A 15649-nucleotide genomic window follows, 5' to 3' on the forward strand; every position below is an offset into this window, starting at 1 on the left:
TTTAGGTGCAATATAATTAAGTCATTAAAATATTTACCCTCGTTTTTACGAATCTCTGTCGTCTCTCGGATAAGTTTTGAATCTATTCCGGTAGAAGAGCCCGGTTCGAGAGACTTTATTCACTTGAGAACCGTAATGGAGAACAGTCAGGAGAGCGGTTTGCTTGCGTGGGATAAAAACGGTTTCGAGCGCGGATGTGTGACTCGATGATAATGCGTGACGGCGTTACGCGGCGCGGATAATTGGGCTACAAAATGAGACGGCACGCGAAATGAGATTACATTAGCGCTCATCATTGTGTTCGGCGCACACGAGCTCGTTCTCCTTGCATCGTTAATGTACGCGCACGCGAGGCAAGAAATCCGGCAGCTTCATTATATGCGAGCCTCCTTTTCTCGTAATAGGAATGACGGGCGTCTTCTTCCAGTTGCTGCTCGTGATCGGCATACTGTACGCGTACTGTACCGGTTTCACGCGAAACGTAGTCGCGATATCCAGCCTCTGCTGCATCGCGCCGATCGTGTTCGGCGTGACGATGGCCTTCATGCCGGAGAGCCCGCTGTTCTACTTGAATAAAGATAGGGAAGAGGACGCGCGAAAGTCCATGCGATTCTTCCGCGGCCCAGATTTCGACATCGAGCCGGAGATAGAGGCCTTCAAGGTTGGTTCGACTCGCGAATCGTCACGGTTTTGTAATACTATCGAGCGACATTTTAATCAACTTTTTGACAACGAGCAACGTCTAAAATAGCGTGAAGAAAAAAATTCGCATTAGAAAATTAGATAATAGGTTTGAATAAAATTACCACTCTCTCAAGTACCTCTTTACTTTACATTAATTTCTTTCTCTAAAATAACTCGCTCATTTACAAGAGAATTTACAAGATAGCGACGCGCGATAATCTCGTAATTGTAATCGCGAGATATTAATCTGCACTTTCACGAAACGGGAGAAAACAGGAGCAGGCGGAGAAGAGCAAGCTGGTAAAGTTGAACATCTCGATCTTCCTGAACAAGCCGGTGCTGAAGACGATGGCGGTGGCCTACGGGCTGATGTTCGCCCAGCAGTTTAGCGGCATTAACGCCATGATATTCTACGGCGTGACGATCCTCGAGTCGACTGGCGTCGGCATGGAGTCCCTCGTCGAGCTGGTAATTTTCGGCGTCGTCCAGGTGGTAGCCTGCGTGGCGTCCGCGCTGTTGATCGACAAGGTTACTTTAATTATTCGATTATCGTGATCGTCGACGTGCTCTACAGATCTCGCGATCTATAATTTATCTATCGGCCGGCTGGCATTACCTCCGCAGCTGGGCCGCAAGGTGCTCATGGTGCTCTCCGAGGCGTTTATGTGCGTCTGCCTGACAGCCCTGGCGGGCTTCTTCGTCCTGAAGACTTACATGCCGGAGCAGGCAGATAAGATGCATTGGCTGCCGCTCACGTCCATCTGTGTCTACATACTCGCCTTCTGCTTCGGGGCCGGTTAGTAATAGCGATGATAAGCACGGATGCCAAACTCACCTGAACGTTTCCCGCTAGTCGAGCGCGTTGTGTCTTCTTTCTCGCTAGATATTTAGGGAGATATTTAATGAGAACGTAAGAATCTCACTGAGTATTTCCAGGTCCGATTCCCTGGGCCTACATGGGCGAGATTTTCCCTACGCGCTTGAAGGGTGCAGCATCGTCCAGCGCGGCTTTCTTCAATTGGATGTTGGCGTTCACGGTTACGATATCCTTTCCAAGCGCCGTCGACGCGTTCGGTAACGCCGCGGTGCTCTTCTTCTTCGCTCTGATATGCTTCCTGAGCGTGTTCTTCGTTATCTTCTTCATGGTCGAGACCAAAGGCAAGACCTTCGCGGAAATACAACAAGAGTTTGGAACTCACATGATCAACAATACGCATTGAATGTAACGTAGCAAGTATTATAATTTCCAATGGAGCAAACGGAAACAAAGCTTCCTCTATAAAACTTGAATAAACGCAGAGACGCAACGAGTCAATCATGTTTATTTGATCACGCAATTTAATGCATTAACGTCGACAGTTTGCGTGCGTGAGAAGCTTCGAGTTACTGACGGCACGCAAATTATCCATTGTGAAAACGAGAGGGATTTCGAAGGGAAACGTGAAAGTTCAGCGAAAATAAAGCAGCGCCGTCTTTCTTGCTTGCATCGTTCCACGTATAATAAATCTCAGATTATGCGGCAATAAATGCGAGACTAAACGTGCATGACTCGCGCCTGATGTCAGCAATTATCGGGGAAATATCGACGTATCAGCGAGACGCTCCGTCGATCGTGGGATCGATCCGTGATTTGGTCATTTCTGTGGAAATTGTCTCGCGCGAGTAACGGCAATTTTAACGTCAGCCGCGTGTCTCCATTTAAGTAAACTCTCCGTCGAGGACGTGGGCGTGATGCCTACTGAAATAATTCGCAGATAAGTGAATTCCTGACGGGAAGTGGGACGCGCGATAAGCGGCGAACGAGCGCGCGGAGGATGGAGGAGGCTAAACTTGAACCGCGATATTATTATATGTATATGCAACGCGCTACATGCCGCGATACGCATCGCGAAGCAGTCACTGCACACTTATGGCCTTGGCCGAATCATTTGGTATTAACAATGATCGCGTGATCGAGAGAGAGCGCTCGGCCGTGATAATATTTTATAATATTTTTATATTAATATATAAAATATTATTTTAATATTATTTCAAAACGAGGATTTCTCAATTCGATTGCGTGCATCTCGCTGTTTGCAGATTATTATTATTATATTCTATTATTATATCCGAACCGAATATTCGCGGACGGAATAGATACGCAACGAGATGAATGATGATGCTGATATCAGCAAGCTGTGAATCGGAAAGAGGCGGCCGTGTTGGCGGAATTACTAGACGATTTTACGTAATCATTTTAAATTTTGCATAAATATCAAGTATCGAGTCTCTCGTTGATTTTCATGAAATTTTCACTGAATGAAACAGTACCTCGTGTAATCGCAAAGTATGAAAAAAACTTGTTAACAATAATTCTCTCAGTGCAGCTTTTCGACTCAAAGTGCAAGCATCGCACGATAGCTTCCCTTTATTCGATTTTGTCGTCGACGACGAGAACGATGATGATGATGATGATGATGATGATGATGATGATGATGAAGACGACGATTCCGATGCGTCGATTTGTCATGCAGCTGCCATCACTCGGTAGACGCTCGCTTTCATCGATTATGCATTCGAATTTATATTTATGAAGCGTCGCCGAGCGTGCACACGCACACAGAGTGTCGCCGTTCTAATAACGAATGCCGCCGTAAAACCTCTTTGAACATCGGGCGCAGCGAACCCGGCGTTACATTCCTGCTTGGCAGTCGTCTGGGTTCACTGCCTACTCGGGATTCCTTTTTCTTCCTTTTTTCATTTATTTTCCTTTTTTTTTATCATGCATTCGCACGTTTCGCGGATTTTTTCCATTTGGACGGCAGACGGATACGCTCTCACGCAGATGAGAGTATCTAGAGTATCTCAAATATCTCGTGTGAGGGTGCGCGTTCCTTCCGCGTTCTCCAGCTCGCTAGTAATCTCTGATTTATCTGGGAATGGTTATTCATAATCGGGATTTGCGCGAATGTCAATTTAGCATAACTACGCTTGCGGTGCAGGTACGGTAAACGAGATAGTTCTTGTTATGAATGATTCAGAATAATCTCAAGGCACTTGCGATGTTCTCGATTAAGGAATAATTTATACATGCTTGCTGCGTGTTGGTTCCATTAACGAACAGCGTTCAATTTTATATCTCGGTAATAAATGCTACAGTTAATTTTGAAAGATTAAACTTGAAGATCGATATCTCCTTAATAAACGACACGAAATGTAACAAGATATGCAACAAGATTCGTACGGATGAATAAATCGTGATGCACTTTTGCAAATGAGACAATTCTTGATAAAATCATCTTAAGATACTTGCAATGTACTCGATAAAACATTCTTTTACATATTCCCTGCAAATGCGAACACTATCAAGTGGGTCAATTGGGTTAAAAAGTTCGCTTCGACTTTTGCATAAAATTTTATTATACTTTATTGCAGTCAGCAGAAAGAAATATATCAACCAAGTACTTATTATCGTCTATGATTAGACATATCGTCAGAAATTCAAAAGACTTAATTTTGTCAATATAATATCGAAAACGTGTGCGGAAACAAGACAACGAGGAGATAAGGGACTGGTCGCAGGCACACGAAACAGGCCAAGCAGGCAGCAGCAGACGAGTTTTTCACGCGAGGCGGGTCCTCTCTCGTGGGAAGAAGCCGAACTTCTTCTTCACGATCGCCGACCGACGAAACCGGCAGAAACGGAACGAGTCCGGCGAAAAATCGCGGGCAATTTTTGTTGGCACGATCGAGAGGCGTGACGTCGGATTCGCCGCGCTTCTTCCTTGATCGATCTTTCGGTTATCGCGTGTATCATCGTCACGTCATCTCGTCAGTGTGCGTCGGGTCCAACAAGATTTTGTGGAACGACCACCCTGTTTGCGATCCCGCGCGACGCGTTTAATTCGCCGAGCAACAATAGCGAGGGCCGAGTAGTCGGTCGGTTTTAATTCGCCGGCAGGTTACGTGAATGTGTGGCGTAACGCGTAATTTAATGCCGTACACGTAAGTCGATACGTCGGCTCGTCGTAAACAGGTTTCCAGGCGATGACAATTTTCGAGAGCGCGTTCCTCCACTTGTCGTATCCGGTACGATGTGATACGTCTGTCACCCAAAACCAGCCGCACGCTGGGCATTGCGTATATCGATCTGGTATCGACTTCCGTTCCGCACCGATACTGCGCCGGAAAATGTCGCGCGTTGTTCTCAGCTGACAGATTCACAGAAAGACAAACGTATTGGAAATTATTTGTAAGAATTTCATTTAACTGCCAGCCGAGATAGATCTGATATAATTGCGTCTTTATTGGCGCTGTTGCGTGATTTGATATCGATTTCTGGATGCCCGCGTCGAGAAGCGACGAGTTTCGAAATTGCGAGCGGATTTGAATGAAAACGGAGAAAGAGTTGGCCGAGCAAAGACGAAGATGAATGAGGAAAACATGGATAAATGGAGGACGAGTGTTATAATTGGATTTGACTACCGGTTCAGGACTGCGTCCATTCGTTTCTGCTTCCATTCGTCTTTCGCGTCTTGGATTCGCGGTAACCCGAGGCAGACTCCGATTGTAATCGTCTCCACCGTGGAAGCCTCAAATTTGAGACAAGCGTGCAATTTGCGGCGTAAAATCTGCGGCAGAAAATTTCATCAAATTGCCCTCTGAAAGGCGCATGCGAAATACAGTGTCATCTTCCCTGTCATCTCCCAATTCCCAAACCGTTCACGAACGAATAATTTATCGCAAATTTTAAAACGCTCGCACGCATCACGCGGTCGCTTCGGAATCGGACTCGGGCAGGAAGAACTCACGTGGACGAAATTTATTTCCCGGACAAAGCCTGCCTAAGTGCTGTCCCGCGTGGCAGAGAGTTTCGTTTCGATACAAGCGATTATGTTGGCTCGCAGCGGGAGAAGCCTCGCTGAGGAACAAGAAAAACCGTCCTCGGCGAACTGTCTCGGGAAGAGCAGCGGTGCTTGCCGTTTTCTTGCCTGGTGCGTATGTGTATATGTGTGTGCGCCACGCAGGAGAAGCAGAAGAAGAAAGCAAGCGGCTAAGCGTCGCCGAGCGGGTCTCTAACAAGCAATAAGCGATATATCGAGTATATACGCGGTTCCCATCTGGCCCCGGTACTCGAAGCCCCCGCGGCACTTCCCGGAGAGGTTGTCGCAGACGGGAAATAAATAAATAGAAAGCACGTCGGGGCGAGTGAACGCGCTTGCATCCGCGCGTGGTGGCCCCGGCCGACCCGGAGGAAATTGGCAGCAGCCGGAACATCGGCTGTGTGTTTCTCACATACATTTCGCTCGCCGGGAGGACAGAAACGGGAGAAGGAGGAGAGTGACGACGATGACGAGGACGACGATCATACTCCGTGCCCCCAGGGCGCCGGTTCCGCGTCGCGGCGTCGCCGCGTCTTCTCGTCGAATCCGTCCAATATTCAGCATCATCTCGCCGCGATGAAGAATCTTTCTCTCTCTCTTTTTCCATCTTTGTTTCTGTCTCTATCTCATCTGCTAGTTGCTTTGATTCCCGTTTCATGAACGAAACTCAGCTCTTTTTGCATCAAGAAGTGCATTGCTCTCGAAAGCGTCCGATGAATTTTCTGTCTCTCTTTACGCCGAATACAGTTGACGAGAACGCAACGTTGACATTCGGCCAATCCGAAAATGGGTCGTACGACGATGTAATCGTCATCCTCGTCCCTCTCTTCTCTGTGCTTTGATGCTCCACCAATTTGGCGGCGGATATGCGGCGTTATTCGTTAATTTCGGATTCAACCGTTGCGATATCTGCCTGCGCTGCAACGGCGCGCGTTTATCTCGCCTTTCATCGGTCGTCACGCGTTGCAAATGCGTTTTGACCGATTTGCAAACTGTTCGCGTCGCGTTTCAGATAATTACGAATTTAAAGCTGCCCGACCTCGCTCCCCCACAGCGTCGAAATCGCGGAAAGAGATGATGCTTGATGAAATTCTTTTAGAGAGCGCGATGATGTGTTACAAAATGATTCAAAGAGAGTATTATTTTAAGTGATAATTGATGATAATTGCGTTCTTTCTCTCTCGAAATAAGTTACTCTAAAAATTATCGAGAATGTGAATGAAGGAGAACGATAAGGGAGGTAAAACCCACCACCAACGTGCATCAATCTCGCATCTCATATCGTCTTGTGGTGCGTAGCGTCTTTGTTTCGTCATCGAGGAGGCGTCGGCGGCGGTAACAGATTAAATTCGCGGTAATAGATTCGCCGATGATTCCTTAACTCGCGCGCATCCGTCCACGCCGATCTGCTCGATGCATTCGCGCTCGGACGAAACACGCGTCGTGATAACTTAAACTCCAGTTTTGCAAATACTTCTCTTCGGAGACACGGACGGATGCACACGCACGTTCTCTCGCTCCTTGTCCTCCTCTCTCTCGCTCTCTCTCTTTAGCCCCCTTTCCTCCCCCTCTCGTCGCGCCACAACCCACACGCACGCCAATCCGCACTTCAAGGCTCTCTCGTACGCTCTCGTGCCCCCGCACGCGGATGACTTGGCGGACGGTACACGCTCTTGTACAGAACTCGCGTGAGCCCGCACTCGCGCATGCGTGTGTTCGTTCGTTCGCTCGCTCGCTCGCGCCTTCCCTCCCGCCCTTTCCTCCGCGTCGGAGGAATTGCACACTGCACCATTGCACCGTCGACCGTGAGGCCAACGGCCTCTCTCCGCGTGGTATCGCCGCGCCGGCTCGCTCGCGGCAGCGACAGCTCGCGCGACCCAAAGAGGGCCGAAAAGAGCCACGGAGTCTGCATGTCTCTCTCTCTCTCTCTCTCTCTCTCTTCATTTCTCTCTTCTTTTTTTTCTTTTTGTTTGTCTCTTTCTTTTTGCCGGTCGTGCCATTACTACTCGCGAGAGACCGCGTCGCGCGCCGCGCTTAAATTAAAATTAATCGCCCTCATTGTACATGGCGATTACGCGAGGCGTCATGTCGGACCAGCCGAGCTATTATCGCGGCGAGATTGCAGCGCCGCACGCCGATTCTTCTCAATTTTGCGAATACGCGAGTGTGTATGCCTGCACACGGCGAAAAGGAAAGCGTTTGTGTACCTAGATAAACGTTTATACACCTCTGCTTATGCTAGCTATCTTTATTGGCATCTCATTTATTCTATGGCTGTAATGCAGACACAGAGGCAAATACAAACGATACAAACAACTCGCACGATCTATAATTACTCATAAATGTATGATAACGTGTATTATAACAATGATACAAACACGGATCGCGATTGAAACTCGTTTACCGAGACACGCCTATAATACCGATCATCCTCTCTCGCTACCGCCAACGCGATAGTTTTATCGAAAGCCGTTGTTTATCCACGTCTCTCCGACTTCAGTTCACGTGGGGATGTCCATTGATCGCACGCTGGTGGCATCCGTAACGCGAGCACTCGCTCGCATTGTTCGTGGTCTACGCAGAAGCCTCGCTTTCGTTGATCGGCCAATCCGGCCGATTCGCCGATATCGCGTCCGGTATCGGCCGTGGAGGCTCTATAAATAAATTGGCCGCAGAAATAAAGCGTATCGCAGCCCCACGCCAGGCCGATCTCGCGACTCGCCGATATAGTAACGTTGCACGCGCGAGCGAGCGAGCGATCGTGCGCGTTATCACGCAGCTGCTATCTGCTCTCCTCTGTACGCCGCGCGCGCACAATCGCGCGAGGAGGACGACGACGATGTCAATGGAGCTCGCTGTTCGATTCGCCTCCTCGCCTTCGCGCGATCCCTTTATCGCGTATCCGCGACGGAATAAAAAGCCACTCTCCGCGCGAATTCAATGGGCGCGCGCGCTATCGCATCCTTTTCCCTTTTTCTTTTCTTTTTTTATCTTCCCCTTTTTTTCTTTCGACTGAGATTTCGGTCGTCTCCACTTTATCCTTTCTTCGGATGCGCGACGCGTCGCGAGATCATCTCTCTCCGCGGAAAGACAGAGAAAGAGAAGGAACGAGGCCGAATCCGAGCCAGAAACGAACGCAAAACCGCCGATAGCTAGTCAAAATTTATTTGCACCTTCGTACTCGCGTAATTCGCGATTTATCGCGCGCGTGTATGACGATGCCGCGTTTGCCGCTCCACGTGCTGCAAGCAAGCAAGCAAGCAATCGCGCTGCCTGCCGAGATGTGTCGCGATAAAATTAATAACACGAATTGTATTCGACTCAGCGTCCTACCATTGTGACTCCGAAGATGAAGACTCCGAGGTCCCTCCGAGAGACGACGAGAGGGAAAGGGAGGAGGCGAAGGCATGAATGACGAGCAAGAGCTCGTCATTAAAATTTGCATCCTCGGAATCTTTGTATCTTCGAGAGAGCCGCGAGCTGCTACTTGCACGTCATTGTGTTGCCTCGTCATCAATGGGAGTCTTTGTCTTCGAGGACTTTTGCTTTTCTTTGTATTCTTCCTGCGTTTGTGATGATTCCTTGAGTACATCCTGTGCCCATCCTGCTCGTTTCATTAACAAATAAGATTTATTTATATTCAGACCGTCGCGCGATGTTACACGATGCTCTTCGGCGCTGCTGTGCGCGTGTGTCATGTAGAATGTAGAAATTATTGAAAAAATAAGAAAAATTATAATTAGAACAAATAATGTTATTTTGAAGTTATAAAGAAAGGTTCAATTTTTTTCATTGGAAATTAATCCTGAGAAGTAAAAGAAAATGATTAATAAACCCTCTACTGAAATATAAAATTCAAGATAAACAGTCACGCACACGCGACATGCTGTTGCACAAATGTAGTCGCGCTTATATTTAATCCGTGCTTTCTTATAAAAAATACGCGGTCGATCGGTCGGCGCGTAACGGCTCGTTGAATTTGATTAACGCAATTCATGTCAGCGGTGACAAATACATCCCGGCCGATTAATGTTAATCAAGCGACGACAGCGAAATGCGCGCGTACTCTCCTCCTCGCGTCCTGCGGCCACGATGATGGATTTTAATATTCGAACGAGGGCGCTTTGGCCATACAGCGTCATTTATCAAGGCGATCAGCGTAATGGAACCGCATGCGGTATGCATAATGCAAAGTCGGACTACAGAAGGAGTGTTTTTCACTCGCTCGCAGTTCATGAAATCGTATGTCGACGCGTGCAATTAACATGAATCCATTAAAGGCGATAATTATAAATAATCTCGTTTTTGCTTTCTGTACGAACGATACAATCATCAGCAACCTTGACTGGTTTGGAAATTGGACTGAAAAATAGCCTGAAAAATCAAACGACTCGTTTGAGAATTAGACCGGAAACTTTTCCAAGACTCATGTTGTTTTTATACCCATTTAATAAAAAAAATGTCTCGGAGATGCAATTTGCATTGCCGTTAACGTAATTAATTAATTAGCGGCTATTGAGTTGTACTTGTAATGTTCAAAATAAAATCTTGCGACCGTCAAAATCTTGCAACGTATCATTAACTTTCGTTTTACCGCGCTCTCTCTCCTTTCCCCCTTTTCCTCTTTCTCTCTCTTCCTCTCTGTAAACAAGCGATTGACAGATAGACGACGCGACAGGATGGGCTCGTTTGACGCGCGAATTTGTTTCCGTCGCCGTTGCGGGCAACGGTGCGTGCATCTCTCTCTTTCTCTTTTTCTCTTTCTCTCTCTTTGCGGCGACCCAATTGCATATAACGCGCGCGTGTGCATTCGCTTGATACGCGCGCAGCCTCTGCGGGACGCCTGTACCGTTGTCGATAGGACCGTGATTCGCGCCATCCGGTAAAACGACTTCTCTCTCTGTCTATCTCTCTTTTCTCTCCGATTCCCTTTACGGGAACGACGATGACGGAGATGGCGATGGCCCGGCTCGCCTGATTCTGATCGCGACGTAAACCGGTCCTGTCCGTCGTCCGAAGTCACCGTGCGATCCGACGAGGCCTCCCCGAGGTAGTAAAGCGTATCGCAGCGCGCAAAGCGGCTGGACCGATGCCGGAGAACGGAGTATTCGCGTGCAGCCGGCGCAATTTGCGCGGCTCCTCTCGCGTAAGCGATTCGTATTCAATTGTCCGACTACCACGTTACTCTCGAGGAACACCCGAACGAAAATGCGACGCGCAATTGTTCCTCGTGCAATAATAAAAGAGAGAGAAAAGAAAAGAAGAACAGGGAGAAATGGAAAAAACAGCGCAAGTCGTTGCGTTTTTGCGAGCATTTTGTTCACGTGGATAGCGTGCGTTTTTGATGATACTCGAAAAGGTGTTTAGCTTTTTTATTATTTATAGAGCAACGCAACTCGTGCTCGCGGGAACCCGTGTCGATACAAGCAAGCGTGAGATTTTCCTTCGATTTTACTCTGCGATTCTGCTTTTTAGTCGCTTCCGATTTCGAGTTCAGGACATCGACGATTGCAGTCAGCGATCGATCGCCAGAAATTATAATAATTATAAGGAATTATAATATCAGTTATATAATAATAATTATTATTTAGTTTAATTTGTCGCCATCTGGATGCGATCCGGATTATTTAGTTAATGACCCAGAACTTGTTTGACAAGGAAAGGAAGAAAGGGCGCGAGACAGGAAGCAGCATCGCGCGAGGCGGCTGCAGTAGCAATTGCATCGCATTGCACGCCGTTAAACGCGCCTCGCGTCTTCTTCTCCGTTTTTCGCTCCGACATGTCTCAATTATTTCGCTATTACCATTACGCCATTATCCCCGGCGTATTACCGGACGAATTACGGTGGCGGCATGCGATTTCATTGCTTCCCGGCGAGACGACGCGGGATGATCGTGATCAAAGCCGGTCGTGCTGCTCGCGGCGCGTGATTAATGCTCGCCGTCGATTAGCCCTGACTAATGTTGGACTAATGTTGGACTAATGTCAGTCTTAGCGTCCTGACATTAGCGTGACAACCGTCTCCCTAAATTAGCGGCGACGACCGACGTTGTTCCTCGCGACGAGGCGCGTCTCCTCTCGCGGATAAAACGCCGGATGAAACATTCGCGCAGATGTCTGGACCGTTTTTAATTACGCGCTCGGATGTCGAGACAAAAGGAAAGTGGGGTGCGCAGGGGGAGGAGGCAACCAACCGATGGCGGGCGGAGGGCGACTCCACTCCGCGCGCGTGAAGGGCAAGGAACAGGAAAGGGGAAAAAAAAGAAATGCGTGGCCATAAAACATCCGTGCAATAAAGCTGCCTGCAACAACGGGCGGGCAAGCAGGCAGGCTGCATATTTTAAGAAATTAATTTGTCGAAGGACAAATTGCCCCCGTTTTTCGAGACGCGGGAGAGAAGTCGAGCGCGAGAGCAGTTTTAAGGGGTGAAGGGGTGTTCAGTCTTCTCGCCTCTCCTCTCGATATCTTCTTTTATTTCTCTCTCTCGTTTTTTTTTCTTTGTGTTCTCTCCTTCGGTGATTTTATCCCGGGAAGGGTGTGCCGCGAGTGGTTGCGAGTCGCGCGAGCGCGGAACAAAGGGAAGAAATGCGAGCGATTCCTCGCCCCGAGCGGGGGCGAAAAGTCCGCTGCGGCTAATTTACGTAGTCATAAATCTTCCCGCATCGCGGTGTAGCTCAGCCTCGTTGAAATTTCGACTACGGAGAAATAATAAGCGGGCGCAATTTGCGGAGAATCAGCTAAACGAGGGCAAAGATGGAGGTCCGGCTTGAAGAGAGTACAAATCAAGTATTTATAAAATGAGGTGGAAAGATGGTAAGACATTTGCCCAAGCGCTTCCTCAATTCTTGTCGAAGAAAGTCCAAACCGGGACTTGAGCACAGAAAAAAATTACAAGTACATTATAAAATAATATTAATATTTTTTATTTAATTTGTATCATTATGAAGAAAAAAGAAAATGTTGCACCACGTTTCCCATTGAAACTTCCGGGAAGTTTCATTCTCATTTGTCTCGATTCTTTTGAGTAATGATCCAATCGATTGTTCAATTCTCAATAGAAGAATCGTTCAACAGACTTGGGTAGAAATTATTCCTCCTAATTGCACCAAATAATTAAATAAAATGAATCGTATCCGGTGAAGTCGCGTTGGCGAGTATCTCGCAACATCGAGATCGATTTATCGCCGCTCTCGCGGTTCGAATGACGACCGCCTGATCACAACGAGAGACGACAGGAAAAGGAGGGAACGTCTCGTCGGCCCCCGCTTTTCTCTCGACGTGCATAGATAATCCCGCATCCAGTCGGCGAAGAAACGGAGAACATTATTTATGCCTCTCCGCTTTTATGGGTGCGAGAGACAGCGACTTGTCTCTGTCTTTCTCTCTCAGCTTGTTCCGAGTCTTTAGTCGGTTTTCTTTCGGTTGCTTCTCCTTTCGTCTTTCTAAATCCGCAGATGTTTCAATGAAAAACACGTTTTTGCAGAATTTTTGATTTATTATTAAGAATGAGGTAAAATGAGGTAAAAATATCTGTCCAAAAAATAATGCCGAAGGAAGTCATTGGGGCAAAAGGTTAAAATCTGACATAGAAGTATTCGGAGAGAAATTATATATTTTATATCGAACATCTGTTTCTAACCGACCGAGAAAAATTTAGAAATATCTCGAAAAGCGTCTAACACTAAAACTAGGTCATATAAGATTTCGTAACGATTATAACGATCCAGTATTTGTCAAACCTCTCATTTCGTTCATATCTCGAAAAAGAAACAATGTAATCTTGAAATGGTGAATAATTCGTACACAATTCACGAGTCTGAGATATTCGCACATGCGGAATCCAAGAAGAAGAAGCTATAAACACAATGCGGATGACAGATGGAGCTACTTAAGCTCACATTTAATTCCACGAGGCTAAAGCGTGTCGCGCGTTCAAATGTCAGACAGAATAATCGCGGAAGAGACAAAACCGACAAAGTACCTGACGCACAGACTCATCCAAACGAAGTTTCGCCGTTTGCGAAGAGAAATCTTCGAGACGTCTCTCAACACCAGTGCATTTCGCGTTTCGCTGACATGTCTCGATAAATTTAGTGTTTCGCGTAGGAATGTCTCGTGGAAAGCGATAGGTATATAGATAGGCATTTTCCACCTGCTTGTTAATCGGTTTCTTTAATCTTTAATGATAACGACGTGACAATAATAGAAAATATAACGAACAAAGTGCATTTGTAAGTGATTTCATATCTTCATTATTTATTATTATTAATATCGAAATTTCGATCGAAATTAAACGATTACATGACCATATTAAGATAAATCTTTTAATAATCCATTTGGCGTGAACGGAAAGTCAGTTAAATTGCACTTTGCGATGATGTAACACGCAAATTCGACGAAACAGTCGAAAGAAACTTCCTTCGACGCGTCCTCTTTATCTTCTCCGTTGAGATCTCCTCCGAGATCAATCTTCGGTGCGATCTTCGGCGTAATCTTCATGGACCTTCGTGCATCGCGCGTCAGAAATCCGGCCGTGAGCCGTGCAACGATGCTCGTACGAATCGCTTTTATGTGGCACAAGGATGCGGCTCGTCTGGGTCGTTACTGCATCGTGTTCCTCCTCGCGAGCGTTCCCCGCCAACGTACACGCACACGTACTCTTTGGTCCCCCTTGCATAAAGCGTAATTATTCCGTCGTCGATGCGAGGCTCCGGTGGGTTTTTGAGGCGCGATGCAATCTCGACTCGAGATATCGGTTACGTCTCGCGTGGCGTAACTGTACACAGCAAGAAATGTTTTGTGTTCCTGTTAAAAACAGTTATTGCCAAAATTTTAATGTTGGAAACGCAACATGTTCATGTGCGAATTTAACAAATTTGTGTTAAGTAAACTTTGTTAAATTTAATAAATAATCGATTAATGCAAATGTTAAAATAACATATTTTAACATAATAAAAATAAAAAGAACATTAACAAAATTAACATAACAAATTGAGTGGACCATTTGGGACATGTGAAATGTGTTGCATTTAACATACATTTTTTTGCTGTGCATCGTGAAGTTCATTAGAATAAACTGGAGAGGCAAATTAAGTAGCGAGCTACTTTCACGTTTCTTCTTTGGCACTGCGATTCGGCTGCTTGAGAAAATTTCACTTTGTATACTCGCTTTAAGTTTTACGAGAGAGAAGGAAACATACAAATATCAGAAAATGCGAGCGTTCCTCTCGCATGCAAATTAACATGCATATCGACTTTAATGAATTAATAAAATATTTACAAGTATTTTTTACTGTCACAAATAATCATTTAAATTATTCTGATTTTAAAAAATCCCACAAAAGTATTTCAAGTTCGACTTGTTGCTTTAATTTCCTTCTTCAAAAATCTCGAACGAATTTTGAGCAAGCACAACATATTTTTCGCTTCTTTGGCGAACTTTCCAAAGTCTTCTCGTTCCGCTTTTATATCGAGCGTTTCTATTTTCGTATCGCTACCACGTCTCTCTGATACTTGACACGTTCGTATCGGGAGAGGTAGTTCAGCAGAATAACGCGGTGATGAGGATCAGGAAGAGCGAGTGCGCGTGCACAATAGCGTTCGTTGTAACGACGGGACCGGTACGAGACAGCCCTGTGATTGATCGGAAGGCACGCCGCGTGTCACTGGAAGTGAACGACACCATGGGAGAATGCGAGGGAGTCGTCGCGCGTGGAAGGAGGAAGGCAATGGGAACCTGTCTCGTCGGTGTCAATAATCCCGAATGGATTGCCGGGGGTGTTGTCGCAAGAGTATCTTTCCGCTTCGGTCCCTTTGAGATCTTCATTAACGTGCGGCGACTATCCACGGGAACTATTACAATAAAAGCCACGCGAGGGAAAGCCGCGTCGCGGGTTTTTCCCTTTGCTCATCTTGTTTCTTGAAAGTTTCGCAGTGGTTAGCGAATGATGACGCGCAGGGTTGAGTGCTCGTGTAATAAAGTGTCCCCGGAAGAGAATCGTAAGTAACGGAATTGAATTGCTGATTAAACATTGCGAGATTATTGATGGAGAAATGTAATCACAGAATTAATTTCTGAATCTAATATTAATGAATAGTATTAT

General features: G+C 46.5%; 2 protein-coding genes across 4 annotated transcripts in view; both read left to right on the forward strand.

The window, feature by feature from the left end:
- LOC109610982 (facilitated trehalose transporter Tret1-2 homolog) overlaps nucleotides 1-13390 on the forward strand; it is a 37351-nt gene extending 23961 nt beyond the window's left edge. The window contains exons 2-5 of the mRNA XM_026972745.1: nucleotides 405-661; nucleotides 961-1212; nucleotides 1309-1480; nucleotides 1621-13390. Coding sequence (XP_026828546.1) covers nucleotides 405-661; nucleotides 961-1212; nucleotides 1309-1480; nucleotides 1621-1904 — 965 coding nt within the window. The 3' untranslated portion in view covers nucleotides 1905-13390. The remainder of the gene's footprint in view (nucleotides 1-404; nucleotides 662-960; nucleotides 1213-1308; nucleotides 1481-1620) is intronic.
- LOC105279610 (headcase protein) overlaps nucleotides 1-15649 on the forward strand; it is a 142534-nt gene that overhangs the window by 74670 nt on the left and 52215 nt on the right. The window lies entirely within an intron of this gene.

Source organism: Ooceraea biroi, chromosome 9, assembly GCF_003672135.1.
Source record: "Ooceraea biroi isolate clonal line C1 chromosome 9, Obir_v5.4, whole genome shotgun sequence".
NCBI lineage: Eukaryota > Metazoa > Arthropoda > Insecta > Hymenoptera > Formicidae > Ooceraea > Ooceraea biroi.